The sequence below is a fragment of the Nycticebus coucang genome, chromosome 11, assembly GCF_027406575.1.
Source record: "Nycticebus coucang isolate mNycCou1 chromosome 11, mNycCou1.pri, whole genome shotgun sequence".
NCBI lineage: Eukaryota > Metazoa > Chordata > Mammalia > Primates > Lorisidae > Nycticebus > Nycticebus coucang.
Window position 1 is genome coordinate 17,734,435 of NC_069790.1, and position 15,611 is coordinate 17,750,045.

General features: G+C 40.2%; 1 protein-coding gene across 3 annotated transcripts in view; it reads left to right on the forward strand.

Moving 5' to 3' along the window:
- AMPH (amphiphysin) overlaps positions 1-15,611 on the forward strand; it is a 299,359-nt gene that overhangs the window by 243,186 nt on the left and 40,562 nt on the right. For 2 of the 3 annotated variants that reach the window (XM_053608793.1, XM_053608796.1), the window contains exons 15-17: positions 701-733; positions 4,641-4,697; positions 9,251-9,376. In XM_053608793.1, the coding sequence (XP_053464768.1) occupies positions 701-733; positions 4,641-4,697; positions 9,251-9,376 (216 nt within the window). The remainder of the gene's footprint in view (positions 1-700; positions 734-4,640; positions 4,698-9,250; positions 9,377-15,611) is intronic. The other variant, XM_053608795.1, reaches the window with a different exon arrangement.

Here is a 15,611-nt window from a genome sequence, read left to right on the forward strand (position 1 = left end):
TTGAAATATGTGCAAACCAAACACAAATAGGTTGACAAAAAAAAAAAAAAAATCACAGAAAGCAGAATAACCATGTTGGGAATCAATGAGAGTCTATTTTACCATCACATTTTCTGAGTTTATTCTCCCTACTTCCATTTTTACTGTCCAGGCACTAAACATGTGCTAAACCAAAAACAGCACAGACTAATTTACTGTTCCTAAAGTGTTTGCACTCCAGTAAGAGCGCATGAAATGTTTCTACCCAGGCCCACTGAAACTGCAGAATCTTATAATTGCCATTCATAAAAATGATATATTACAGAAACACCAAAATAAGCTTCTTCCAGATTCTACCATGGGCTGAAAAAAAGAGGCCACTGTTAACCCCTGATGGCCCTTCTTTAGACTGATCTTCTGATTATTGAGAAAGTGGGTTTTGGTTAGCACTAAGCTATTCATCAGTAGCCATCTTTCTTTAAAACTGATCTTTCAAAGATTAATTTTAGAGATTGTTCAATTAACCTTTTTTTGCCAGCCTATTTAAAATAATACAGCATGGCCTTTTACATTTCCTAAACACTTCCACATGCAGCAACCTTTTGTATTATTTTTAAATTTGTGGTAGTCTTTACTTTCCAACTTGTTTCCCAGCTATTTCCTGATCCTACAAAAGTGATGATGAAAAAAATAACACACTGTGATTTCCATTTCTCTTTAGGCTTCTGGTGGTTCATTTAATGGATTCACCCAGGTAAGGAATCTCTTTTCTAGCAAGATCCATCTGCTGAGAACCATGCACATTTTTTTTCATCGGTGGTCTTTCTATCACTGATGGAGGATAATGGTTAAAGAGTGAGAACACAGAATTTGACCCCACTAGTTACAAATGGAGCAGCCAAGACAGAATCGTAGCAACATTGCAGGGTTCCTGAGAAGATTAAATGAGATAAGCATATGGAGTCCAGCAGCCCAGTCCGTACTAAGTGGTCCAGGACTGTACTTCAGCTTACATTGGTATTATCAGCTATTCCTTGGGTTTCTGCCTTCTACTGACACCTTTGCTAGAAATGAGAACTTGTTCTGAGAGATCCAGTAGATTTAGTTGTTGTAAAAGAAGAGAATGGGATTGTAGGTTGTTGTGAACTATATGAGTTGGATAGTTAGAAAACATGAGAGCTTTGTAGGAGCCTCCTTCCACGCTCCACAGAGCCTTACCTCTTCAGTGGTTCTCCAGAAAAGAGCCACCAGAAGATCAGAAACTGTATCTTGGCTCTGTCCAGTGTGAAAGTGGAGCCACCAAATGGATTGTCCCATTCGCTGTGTGTATCCCACCAGATAGATAGGTGTAACCCAGGTACGAGGCAGACCTAGGCACGGCTGCAGAACTCCTGGCTTCAGTTCTGACGGCCTCTTCATGGGAGACCTGAAAAGAGACCTCCCCTCAGAATGTCAGCCGTGCACAGGTTCTAATATTTGAGCATTTAGAATTCTCTAAAACAAGATATATTCATAAATAGAATTCTGTAGTTAGAAATTTCATTGTTTTTCCCCATGTTCCCAATAAAAAGGCAAAACCCACTCACACACCCATACCCAAATGTGGATACACACAAAACACAGAGAGGTGACAATGCATCTCTTTTCCGGAAAACTCTTGATACATTATCATTGGTATTGTTACCCATTTCTCATTTATTTCTTTCAAGTTTGTATTTCTGTCAGAGTGATTAATGCACATAATTTAAACACAACACATTTGTATAAGGTGGGTTTTTTGTTTATTTGCTTGGCTTTTTTTGAGACAGAGTCTTACTCTGTTGCCCAGGCTAGAATGCCAGGGCCTCAGCCTAGCGCATAGCAACCTCAAACTCCTGGGGTCAATCCTCCTGCCTCAGCCTCCCAAGTAGCTGGGACTCCAGGCACCCACCATAATTTTCTATTTTTAGTAGAGAACTCTTGCTCAGGCTGATCTTGAGCTCCTGATCTTAAGGGATCCTCGGCCTCCCTAAGTACTAGGATTACAGGTATGAGCCACTGTGCCCAGCCGTGTATAAGGGTTTTTATTAGAAAACGCCAGGCTGTCAAATGACTCCTCCATTTTCTGTTTCCTAGAGGTAAATGTTTTCACCTCCTTTAACAAATCTTCTGGATTTACTTCATATGTGCACCTGGTTCCTTACAATGCTACTTCTGAATTCTGCATTGTCTATTGACCCATCTCAAGTATTTCCCACCTCCCTTCTCTTTGGCTTCCTTCCTCTGATGGAGTCCATCAGAGCCATCCTCTGACCTGTGGTATTATAGTGATATAACGCAAGTAGCAGCCTGGTCATGAAGCTTACTTTTTATGCCAACTTTTCGTCTTCCTATGCGGTAATAATTGTGGATCTTGTTTGCTTGTCTGTTGCATGATTTGCTTAGTTTTCTAGGTACTTACCTAGAAACCCATGCTTTGTAATTATATAAATCTCTATATAATTGTAATTATAAATATAAATCTCTAACCCTTACCCTTAACCCTTAACCCTAACCCTAACCCTTAACCCTTTGTATAAATACAAACTCATGCTCTGTAATTGTATAAATCTCTTATGACTTTGTTGAAAATACTAGATATTCAGTCGGTTTCAGCTTCTTGAAGAAATGGCTTGTCTGTCCTGGACTGCTCCAGTCTGAACTGGGCCCCCTGTGACTGTGATGCACTGCCCCAGCCGTTCTCCCCAGCTCTGCCGTGATGTTGATCTTGGAGCTAGCCTTCACCTCTCTCCTGTCCATCCACTGTTTCCTGGGAGTAAATCTTCCTTCTTTGCGGTTTAATCCCTCTTCTGGGTAGAGTAGCTTTCTGAGAAAAGTATACATCAGAGGTGTATATTTTCAACCTTATGCCTCTAGGAATGTCTTTATTCCTGTGTATAGAGATACACATAATGGACTGTTAGTTTGGATATTATATTAGAAGCTGTAAATCATTCTCCCTTAGAATTTAAAGCTTTTGTCTTCACTCAGTTTTACCTCTTAGTGTTGCCTTTCAGAAACTGTCATTTTTCCCCCCAGTGACACTATTTTTATTTCAAAATAAAATTTAAGGGGGTAAAAATGTTTTCGTGCTTTGAGAAACTGTCACTTTGATTCTCGACATTTCGTAAGAAATCCTCCTTCCACTCCTCTCTTCCTACCCCGGCGCCTCACATTTCTCTCATCTCTCTCCTCTTCCCTTTCTCTTCGGAACCGTGCAGAATCTTCTTTTCACCTCAGCGTTGCTAAGATTTGACGGTGATGGGCTGTGGTTTGAGTCTCTTTTCATCCATTGCGGTGGGCCTTTTTAATCTGAGGTTTTGTGTGTTTTGGTTTGGGGAAATTTTTTTATTTATTATTTCACTGACGATTTCTCTCCTTCCTTTTCTTGTTCTCTCCTTCTGTGACACTTGTCTTTTTCATATCTGAGTGTCTTGAGTTCTTTGCTATTTCCTTTTCTCTGCTTTCCAACTCTTCTAACAGATTCTTCGCTTCTGAGGTTTTTCAGTTTCCCAGAGCTCTTCTTACTTGGTTTTGGTTTTCCGCAGCATCTTGTCTCCTGTCCCCAATGCAACCCCTTCCATTATATACTGTCCTGGAGGGGATTAGTAATCATTTTTGAAGCTATTTTTATTGCAAAGTCTTTGTTTCTTCCACTTGCTTTTTCTTTTTTCTGTTCCATTCCTCTCTTTCGTACTTCAGACTTTTCTCTCTGTCTGGTGAGGTTAGCTGAATAGTCATTCAGTTATTCAGGTTAGCTGAATAATAGTATAATATTCAGGTTAGCTGAATAGTAGTCATATTTAAGAGTGAGATCCTGAAAAGCTGACAGGGACCTCGTATAGATAGATAGAGCTCATCAACTTTGGGCATTGTTGTAGGATTTCCCAGCTCATCTTTTCTGTTGGGGAGCCCTGGGTGTCCTGGTGTCAGAATCTTTAGGCACTTTCTCTTTCTGTTAAAGATTCCTTTTATTATTGTTTATTTTGGATTCTGGAGGTAATAAAGGTAAAGATGTGTCCAATCCACCATCTTTAACCACAAGTCACTGTTTCATCTTTTCTGTTGGGAATCCCCAAACGTCAGTTTCTTTATGCATTTTTTTCCCCTGACCTACTTAGACTTCCCAGGAAAGACTCTTAGGTCTCCTGCCCTGCGGGTGCAAGCCCAGCTACCTGCATAATGAATGGTGAATGGTCCCTTAAAGATCACTCTTCCTTTTGATTTCTTGGAGCTTTACTTTTTAGATCAAAGAACATATTTTCTAAAATTTTTAACTTACGACTCATGTATAACCCCTAGAAGGAACACTTAGGTGATGTAGTCAGACTGAATTTGCAACATTTAAAAAGTTTAAATTTGGAGCCATAGCAATAAGCTTCTAATTCAGTTTCAACATCCAGAAGAAAAGCAGGGAACCCATGATCCCCTGAAGCCGGAGCCCTTAGTTTAATAACACTCATTGTATTCTGCAAGCAAAGATTTCTGTTTAGAATAACTACTGTTAAAACTTACTTTTTTTTGTTTTAATGTTTTAAAATAAAAAGGGATTTTTAAACATTTAAAATGTATTTATTGACACAATTGACGGTAGCTAATTTAAATATCATTTTTTTAAATTGTATTTTCTCCCTGATTTTCAGCCCCAGGACACATCATTATTCACAATGCAGACAGATCAGAGTGTGATCGGCAATTTGGTAAGTTGATGTGGGTTTGTGTTTTGGGAAAGTTGTTAGTTACCACTGATCATTCTAGGTTGTCTGAAGTTTGAATATTCGGAATGTAGATTTCTACAGCTCTCACTTTTGTAGAAAACGAGAGAAAGCATCCATTAAATCTTTGAATTTGGTTACTTCTGTTCACAGTGATCCAGCTAACACTCCAATCTCCTAATTCTGGGCCCCAGTAGAATGCAGTGAACCCATCAAGGATCTGGATATTTCCGTGCTACTGTAACTGAATCTCCAGGATTTTAAATGAAATTGCCTCAAGAATTCATGCTTCAAAATAGATCCTTGCTTGCTCCTTGAGCTTACAACGCCCTCATTTCTCATCTTCTCACTGTGTGAGTTGTAGAAAGAAGTGAGGCGTAGTAGAGTTGTGATTCCTAATTCAATGCCAGATGAGAGGAGAGGAAAGCTTAGTTGGAGAAAGAGTAGGGAGCAGAAAGAGTTACTCTTGGTAACTGTTCAGATGTAGGATTGGTGTTGCAGTTACCAGGGGAAACCTTTTCAGTACCAGCTTACTAATAAAGATGAATGAAGAGACCCTAAGAGATGTCACTTATGAACTTGTCACTGCTCAACTTCAGAGGATTTGGAATGTTGGAGAATTAGTTCACAAAGGTAATTTGTGATGCTATAGTTTTCCTATGAAAATAGTGTATACTTAAATTATCCCACCTCTTGCTTGGAACTGGGTTTAAATAAAATGAATTTTTCTTTTTAGACTATTACATTTTTAAGAAAGGATTCTGTTCTGATAAGTTTGTCTTAAAAGTTAATTTGGTATTTTTGCAAAGGCAAGTGTATGTCTAACACTTGTCCATAGATTGTCAGACGTTTGCCATTTTAGCAGCTAGGGAAAGGCAGAGTCTCTGAGAGCTGCCAATAAGCAGTTAGATGTTTCAAATACAGATTATACTGGTGTCAATAATGGAACCAGAGAGACTCATTCTTCATGTGCGCTCATGATCCTCTCTCAGCCCAGGCGATGGAGCTGGACAGTAAGATTTTCTCTTATCATTTGTAAATTGATTAAGAAAAATCAAGAAATGCAGGTATAAAAGGAAAGGCAATTGGTCATAATTAAACTCCCATCTGCTACTTTGATGCAAAGATGTAGGCCTGCAACTGAGTGATTTTAAGTTTCCTTGGGCATTTCCCTGCCATCCACAGCTGGCTCTGGGAGCCTCCATGCCTGTCCTTGGCCATCTCACGTCTCTTCTCTTGATATGTTTTCTGGGAAGCAGGCATCTTGCACCTTCTTCTTTCCACTGGGGAACTCACCTTTGCCATGCCCAGCATTGCAAATCTTGCTAATGTTGGCTCTGCCCTCCAAGGAATTAGGAAATAGTCTCCCAGCAGAGTTGTGATTAGACAGGCTCTTCCAGGAGCAGGAAAACATTCCAGCATTTGGTTCCTTGACTGTCCTGAGTGAGGTGGGGGTTGAGGTTGGTAGCCACTGTGTATCTCCAGCCTGCATCATAAGCCTCACAGGATACCCCTTGAGTACAAGTTTAAACCCTTCTGAATCAGCAGTCCTTGCTCAGGGCCCAGAGGCCTCTGAGGCCCTTCTTACTAACTCAGCTATTCCAGGATTGGAGAAGCAGGCTACAGGGCTAATGCCATTTCAGATGTGATAGACTCCCAACCCATCTCCTCTCCTCTGCAGTGACCTGCTCTGCATCTTAGCACAGAGGATATCAGAAAAAGTGCTCCAAGTCTACCCTACTCATTTTACTGTGAAGGGAAAATTCCATTTCTGATTCTCAGGATTGAACCATTGTGCCATCTCTGTATCTATTTGCTGCAATAGTGCTTTGATGGTGCACCTCTTCTCTGAAGGTACAGTGATGCTACTTGAGTGAACAACGCAATATCATTAGCAGTGCTCCAAATCTTTGTGGCATGGTATCAGCCCCTTGTCAATGTTTTCAAGGGAGGCATCTTGTAGGAAAAGAATGATTGCTGTAGGGCATGATTCCAACATCTTTCCACGAGATGTTGCTCACAATTTATCTCTGCATTTCTCTGTATCTTTACAAACTATTTACAATTTTACACTATCTTAGAAGGAAGAGAAGGTTTCTATTTCTAAATTTGAGAAGCTGGTTTTATGTACAATCATACATCATCCTTACTCATCAGTTAGTTACATTTATGCGTCAGGAATTTAAGTAGTAATGCCATCCTATAATATTTGGTGTGCTTTTGTAACATAGTGATAATGTAATATAGTCATGCCTATTATGACTTCTGGGGACATAACAAATCCCTATGTTCTCTATATACTGTATTATCATTGCCTTGTCCAATTTCAGGAAGCAAATGCAATGGGAATCATTTATGAAATCACCCTAGCTATTTGTTCTTTTTCTTTCTTTTTTTTTAGACAGTCTCATTATGTCACCCTCAGTAAAGTGCTGTCACAGCTCATAGCAACCTCAAACTCTTGGGCTCAAGTGATTCTCCTGCCTTAGCCTCCCAAGCAGCTGGGACTACAGGTGCCCCGCCACAACACCTGGCTATCTTTTGTTGCAGTTGTCATTGTACGTTAGCTGGCCTGGGCCAGGTTCAAACCCACCAACTTTAGTGTGTGTGGCTAGCACTGTAACCACTGTGCTACGGGTGCCGAGCCTGGCTATTCATTCTTACGTAGGACTTTAGAATTTCTTCAGAATTCTAAGAAACCAAGACTCTGATACAAATTTATTCTTCATTTTAAGTTACCTTTGCATTTTTGAAAATATACAGTGGTGTATGTATTTGACTCATGTTTTGAAATTTCTCTTGACTCTTCATCTGGCTTCAAATTTACATCCTCCATAGCAGACTCAGCTTGCAGGGGAACAGCATCTGCTCATGGGTTTCAGGTTACTCTATGCCCTTTATGGTATAGGTCATTGATATTAGGCTGTCATAGAAAATGGCCTTGACCTCCCAAATGGTAAGATCATACCCCAAGCACTTACAGTAACTTCGCTGCTATGAAAATATGTTCCATTACGAAGATAATTCTTTTTGAGCAATAAAAGTGAAGTTTTTTCTCATAAAGGACTCCTGAGAGCATATTAGAGTGAATTTTATCTCATCCTTTCTTGAAAATTATGTCAGTTCAGTTCTTAAAGGTTATAAAAGCCCTTAAAATATTAAATCTCTGAACACCTGTCTCCCAAAGTGTCCTTTGATTTTATTATGCCCTTCAAAAAGAATGGTGGTGCGACTGGCCCGGGCATCCATCACCACGAATAGTTTGGTGGGTGTCCAAGACAGTTTGTGTGCTTATCCAATGCTAGGCTATTCATTATTCATATTGTGTGATCTCAGCATAACTTTTCCGTTACTTCTCTGTGGAACTTGTTGTGTGCACCAACTTAGATGAACAAACAGGAGAAAGAGAGGAGGGTTTGGCTGCTTCTGGTGGAAGTTACTGATTTCTCCAACGTCTCAGTTGGAGACTTCTTGGTCCTTTAGGAATACACTTGAAACCTTTTTATAGTTTACGTGTTCTGATGAAAAAGGGTCTTAATGAGCCCTTCATTTCATGAAATAATCAGGCTAGATAAATATGCCTATTTATGTTAAAAAGGATGGGAAAAGGGAATATTTTTAGTAGATATGCTTGAAAGTGGTATTTTGAATGTCCTGTTATTATTTTATATTGCTAATTTTAAAATTGAAAAGATCTTGAGCTAAGAGATGCTGGAGTCCTGATTCAACATAAATGTGATTGGAATCTAGATGGTGTCTGTGTACAGAGGGCACAGTGGGAAAAAAGACGTCACCCTGCCCACATAATCAAAGGGTCTGCCTGATGCCGTGGAGAGTGCTGCCTTGTGGTTCTTTAAAGAATCACTTTACTATATGAAGTAAATTGCTCAGAATTTTGTTGGGGGGAGGAGGGAGAACAAAGGACTAAACAGGAATTTACAACAAGGCAGTAAAGTATCCATGACTGTGGTAGCCAGGAGCTGACTCTGCACCTCTCAGCCTACAAAGAAAAGCGGTGACCAGGTCAAATGAGTGCTTTTTAATCTGAATATTGGGATGATCCTGGATTTCTTTGGTGCGGCTCACGTTCACAGAACTGAAAAACCCCAGGACTATGTGCCCCGAAATTTCTTCTTCAGTCCTTCTCACTGAGCGTGGGACTCCTGTGATCTCCTCCGTCTCTGCTGAGAAGCAGAAGGTACCATTGTAGGATCTCTCATAGACGTCATAGGGACGTGAGTGGTCAAAATGTTGCAAGGAAGTAAAGTGAGTAGCCAGGATGGTGGGCCTTCTTCTGACTTAAAGGGAAATGATGGCTCTTGATGATGGTAAAAGCTTAGGAAGATTCTTTTCCTAGATTTTTCAGTTCTATAAAGGCCTGTGATGCCAAATGTTTTGTTTTGTTTCCAGCTTAGATGTCATGAAGCTATTTGCCTATGGGATAACAAAGAAAATATTAATTATCTGGTATTCTGCAATGTTATCTATTCACATGTTAACTCTTTTTCCTCTAACCTTCAAAACAAAAACACTCCAAGGTTGAATCTGAACAGGCTCCACCCACAGAGCTGAAAGCAGAGGAGCCCCCTGCTGCTGCCGCCCCTGCTGCTGGGCTGGACCTTGGACTGGACACTGAGGCTGAGGAGCTGGTGGAGGAGGCAGGGGTGAGCACCACCTCCCCCCAACCCTGCACCTGCCTCACTGCCATAGCCATGCCCATCTCACTACCTCATGTGTGGCTCTCACCCATGCCTTTCGTGGGCCAAACAACCTCCATGTCTGTTGTGACCCTCATGTTCAGATGGAATTTCAATCGTGTTCTCTTTCATTTTTTAATAACTAAGATATCCAGAGAACTGACCTTACGATCTAGAAAAATACTGTCATGTGATCACAGATATGCCTCTCTAAAAAGGATGCCTTGATTCTCTTTGAGACTTTCCCATTCACAGTTGAACTTGCAAATAATCAGACCTGTTAATGCTGGAGACATATCTTTCAATAGGGACCAACTTGCCCTTGGTAAACAGAGGGGTAGTAACTTTGTTGGTTGTGTCTACCTATTGATGACTTACAATATTAGTTTTGGAGGTTGGTTAAGGCCCAATGAGGGATTGAAGTCTTATATCATAAATCTATGAGGATTCTTATGTGTACAACCACTTGTTCAAAATCAGATCTGTTGCTGGCTCTTATGGTAATAGGGACCTAGAGGTTGTGTTTTGTGCTAGGATGGAAATCAGTCTCTCTGCCTGGAAACATGCTCTTAACCCTGATCCATGTAGCTGTAAAGAATACCACATAATAAACTGAGATGAGCTCTAATATGCACCAAATGAAATTGGATAAAGTGACTCCTATGAAAGTATTGAGAGCTCAAAATACTCAGGGCGAGTGAAAACTAGTTTGTTTATGAAATCCAGTAAAATGTCTTCCAAGAATTTCAATGAAGGTACTGTTCACTACAGCCTTCTAGAATCTGTACAAATAGGAAAACCAACTTTCCTATTACCAAAAATAACATCTCTAAGATTAGAGACCTAGAAAAATGAAAGTTGTGTCTCATGCTGTTGGTGCCTTGGGTCATTTTCCAGGGTAAAGAGTAGATCATGTATCAAATCGATACTTTATTAATATAGTAGAAAAAGAAATAATAGGGCAATATAGTGATGGAAAATACTTAAATTAGGAATGACTCAAGCAAAATGACCATATTTTACATTTAAAGATAGAGTTGGGCCAAGTTCTGATAGGGAATTTAAGAAATGTATTCAGTTAGATTGAATTTTTTCTACTAGTGGAAACTTGCTCGCATGCCCTTTAGACCTGGTAGTGCTGTGTCCACGATTTTTCTTCTCGCCATTCCCAGATTCACTGGTGACCTCAACAACCCCTCAGATTGGGCACTTGCATTTGGTGTCCAATTGTGATCTGTCTGTTGACCTTAGCTTTAGGATTGTGTAAATAACAAATGACAGGAAAAATAGAGTTGAATTTTTGGCTACTGTTATAATTTAGAAAATAATTGATTTTAAAAAGATGCAGACAGTGACAGGGAATTAAAAAGACCTAGATTTAGATTTTGATGGAAACTGCTTCAATTCTGAAAGGTTTTCCTCAAACTCCTAGCAGCATAGACTTCATGTTCAATAGTGTTTTCAAACTAGAGTGTTGATTTTATACCCTAGACTATTCAGTGAGAACCTACATGAATACTATATGTATATACTACTACATATATATGATTTATAATTTTTCTAACTAACAGTAATATGAAAAATATTCAACAAACTATGGAATAGGCACCAACCATCACTAAAACCAGCTTCCCTAATATTGAGTAAGGAGATATTTGGAAGAATTCTTCATTCTAAAAATACTTTATCTCCTAAGCTAAAGCTTATAGGTGAACTTTAGAGAATCAAAAGTTTTGATTCCTTGTGAACTATAAGGCAATTTAGAGAGCATTAGGAAAGATTCAGACGTTTCCTAACACGCAGAGCTCACAGTGTGATCCCCCTCTCCAAAGAGAAAAAAATTCAAGGTCATCTCTCCGAATGGACGGAAAAACAATCATAATAGTATTAACTAAAAGGGAGAATTTTTACGTCGATTCAATTTCCATAATGCCCATCAATAGTGATTATTTTCCATGGTTTTGAATGGGCATCCTTGGATGAACCAGTCCTTCCTCCTGCTGTCCCTTCTCCTTAGGAGAATAGTACCATATAGGATGTATTTTTGTTATCTAAAGTATATATATATATATATATGTATATATGTCTTCTTTCTTCTGTGTCATAATAATCTAACACAATAATAGGGTTATCATTTCTGAAGAAAGACCGCTTCTGTTGCTAGGTGTGTTATATTTAGTTGTAAAAGCGAAAATCCCCATTGTGTTTCTGGCATTAATTAGCCAGCGGCTGTGGTTGTCATCAGTCAGGATATGGTTGACACGACCTTTGAGGTAATCCCTTTTACTGCTGAAATGTTACCACAGTTACTAGTTCAGGTTTTGACAGAAGGCATTTCATCGGAGATGAAGTTAGTGGTGGTTTTGTTAAAAACGAAAAACAAGAGGTAAGAGAAATTTCAAAAACAGGAAACTTTAGCAGCGGGTCCCAAAGAAACCTGAGGCTGTCAAGAAAAGTTTGATTATTACATTTTTTGCTTAGTTTTTTTTTTTTTTTTTGTAGAGACAGAGTCTCACTGTACTGCCCTCGGGTAGAGTGCCGTGGTGTCACACAGCTCACAGCAACCTCTAACTCTTGGGCTCACACGATTCTCTTGCCTCAGCCTCCCAAAAACCTAGTTTTTCTTCTGATTTATATACTTCAAAAATACCTGACTCTTTAAATAAAAACAGTTGCTTTATTTTATGTCTGTAGAGAGCATATACAAGTAAAATGTATGATCATATTTAGCATAAAGTTTTTCAAAGATTTATCCTTATTTGACATATGTAGATGCTACTATAAACGGTGATTTTTAAATTTTAGTTTCCTGTTTCTTGTGATTCTTAGCAATACGATGAGTTTTCATACATAGATTGTGTATCCCACCACTTGTTAAACTCATTTAGTTGTCCTGGGAAGTTTTTTGTAGATTCCTTCGCGTGTTCTGCATAGAAGATCGTGTGGTGTAAATAAGTTTTACTTATTCCTTGCCAGTGTGGGTGACTTTTGTTTGTTCTTCTTTCTTGATCATACTGCCTAGAATCTTTACTGTAATTATGAAAATAAGTGATGAAAGCAGATATCCTGCTTTATTTCTTCTCTCAGGAAGAAAGCATTTAATCATGGACAGTTAAGTTTAATGTTAACAGTAGGTTTTGGGTCCATATTCCTCATCAAGTTAAAGAAGTTCCCTTCCATTTCTAGTTGTTTAGAGTTTTGTTTTTTTTTGTTTTTTTTTTTTTTAATCAGAAATGTAAATAGAATTTCTTCAAATGCTTCTTCTGTGTCAATTGAGATGATTGCATGGTCTTGTGCTAATATGGTAGATTGTATTGACTGATTTTTAAATGTTATACCAACTCTGTATTCCTGGGATAAATCTCAATTATATACTTTTAAGAAAAGAAAATTTAAGAATTTTCTCATTGATATTCACAGAGAGGTCAGTCTGTACTTTTTAATTTTTTGTTTTAACATCTGCTTTTAGTTTTAGGTCAGTGCTTGTCTTAAAGGATGAGTTAGGAAATATTTTCTCATCTTCAAAGTTCAAGAAGATTTTATTAACACTCAGCATTATTTCTCCCTGAATTATTAGAGATAATTTATTAGCTGACTCATGTGGACCTTAGTTTGCTTTGCTCAAGATTTTCGACCAAATTTAGGTTCTCTTATTTATTTCTTCCAGAGTGAGAACTGATAGATTTAATCCATAAATCATTTGTATGTCTAAAGTTCCATTTGTTAGCAGAAAGGATTTTTAATTTTTTTAATACGTGTACAGCTCTTTGTCATCTTTGTATATATGTGAATTCAGTCCTGATGTTGCCACTCTCATTCCTGATCTTGCTAATGTGTTTCTCCTAACTCTGCTCGTTCCTGACCAGCATGACTTGAAATTTATCAGTTTTATGATTGATATCATAAAAAATCAGCTTTGGTTTCATTGATTTTTATGTTATTTATTTATTTTGTTTTCCTATTAAATTGATTTATGCTGTTTATTACTTTTCTTTTGTTTACTTCATATTTAATTTATCCTTATTTTCTAGTTTCAGAAGGTGGAAACTGAAGTTACTGTTTTTCCTTAAGGCCTTTATGAACGAGTTTTCCTCTAAGTATGGCTTTGGCTATATCTTACAGATTTCTAGATATTATGTTTAGATCAAATTCTTTTTCTAATTTTCTTTTGGATTTCTCTTGAACTACTAGGTACTTAGAGGCATAAAATTTAGTTCCTAGATATTGGAAGATTTCCTAAATAAATTTTTGTTATCATTTTCTAATTTAATTTTCTTATGTCCTGGGAACATACTTTGTACAAAATGGACTCTACATGTCTATCCCAGGACCACTTTGAGGAGAACAAAGGGGTCTTTGTGAAAGCTCGCTGTGTTCCAGTTGATTTTCTTAAAACCTAAAACTGATCAAATATATATAAATATACGGGAAAACTGAAAATCCAAACAGAAGCAGCTGTCCTTTAGCCGCCTCTTCTCTGACACTTCCATGCTGGTCAGATTGCTGTTTTCTCCATCTGTGGGCCTCCTGTAGCCTGAGTCCTGGTGCCCTCAGGACTGGCCTGGACTGCTTCATTTCCCACTAGTGTAAAGGTTCTGGGGAGGGTTTATTCAAGGGGATGCCCAGGGGATTGACAAGTGGGCCCTGAGCGCATGAGCCATGGAGATACACGAGAGTGAGTTGTGGTTGAACACACTCCAAGGTGATGAACTGAGGTGTCCAACAGACCCCTTGAGAATAAGTTTGGAGACAGTCCCCATGTGGACCTGGGGAGGTACGAGCTGTGGATGGCAGGGCTACGTGAGGAACAGGACCTGGCTCACTGTGTCTTCCTGGAACTTGGTCACCACATCCAGGATCCTCAGGTCGGGGACACACTGGATCCACACGAAGTCCTTGAAAGTGTGAGACCTTGCTTGTCTCAGTCCATTTCTCCTCAGTTCTTATACATGAAATCCAGCTCTCTTGGTTAACACCTTTGGGGAGACCTGCGAGTCCTGTAGCCCCATGTGCTGCCACTGAGCAAACACAGGACAGAGGGAGCCTCAGAGGAGGCCAGGCCCTGGGTCCTTGGTGGGAAGGCTTCCTTGCAGCAAAAGGAAAGTTGACATCAGGGTAACGGGACTGCCCCAGGGACGGGGCCACCACACTGCCCTGACAGGATGGTGTGCAGGCATGGCCCAGCTCTGACTCTCTAGCTCTACTGTGGACCCATGTAGGGCCTCAAGTGTCTTTAGCTAGGAGTTGCTAGGGGTTATTTCTACCTCCCCCTAGGCACTGTGTAAGCAATGTGACTTTCTCTTTGCGGAACAAAGTGAGGGGTACAACTTCCAAGATGGTGAGTGGCCTCCCAGCTCCACCCTAATGGATGCTCTGTCCTGGTTGCCAGGCAACACGTGTTTGTGTTGGTGACAGAATAATCCATAGGGCCTCCTGCGGTCATTTGTGTCCTGTAGGCCACGGGGAAGTGGAGGCAGAGCCATGGGAGGGCATGTTTTCCACTCCCAAATATCTCCACAGCTGGCTGTAGGACCAGCTGAGGGTGTTTTCCAAGGTGATGTTCAGACGCCTGATGCTAGGACCCCTGGGGCTCTGGCAGGCCCTGGTGTGCACTGCTGTAGTGGCCTTTATACTGAGAGAGGCAGCTTAGTAAGACGGGGTAGTAGCCACACCACAGGGGTTCAGTCTGTGGTGAAGGAGGCCCAAAAGCACACCAAGGCTGGGCCAATGCCAAAGGCCAACACTGGCCCCCGTCACCATGGGAGAGGCCAGTCTTCTAAGGCTCCAGACCCCCTGCTGGGCAAGTCTGAGTGGAGTGAGCACATATTGCTTTCCGGGCATGGCTGACTTGCTTAAAGAGGCATTAAAAAGCCAACCTCCTGAACATCCCTGGGCACAATGGAGATCTTCAGAGGAAGACCGCAGTGGGTTTGTGTGATAATGAATGTTCCGACACGTCCTTGCTAGAGGAAAGCAAAGATTGCAGGACAAGGGGAAGGAAGGCTAGAGAGGGTGAAGGCAGGAATGAACCTGGCTCAGTGCGGTCAACTGAGGAGCTGCTCAACCAGGCCCTGCTCGGCCTTGGCAGCTGCCCGGCCTCCTGAGTGACAGCGACATGGAGGTGGAGGGAAGAAGGGAGGCAGGACCGGCCGATTACTCAGTGACGTCCCTCTGAATAGTTTCAATGGCAATGGTGACTTAA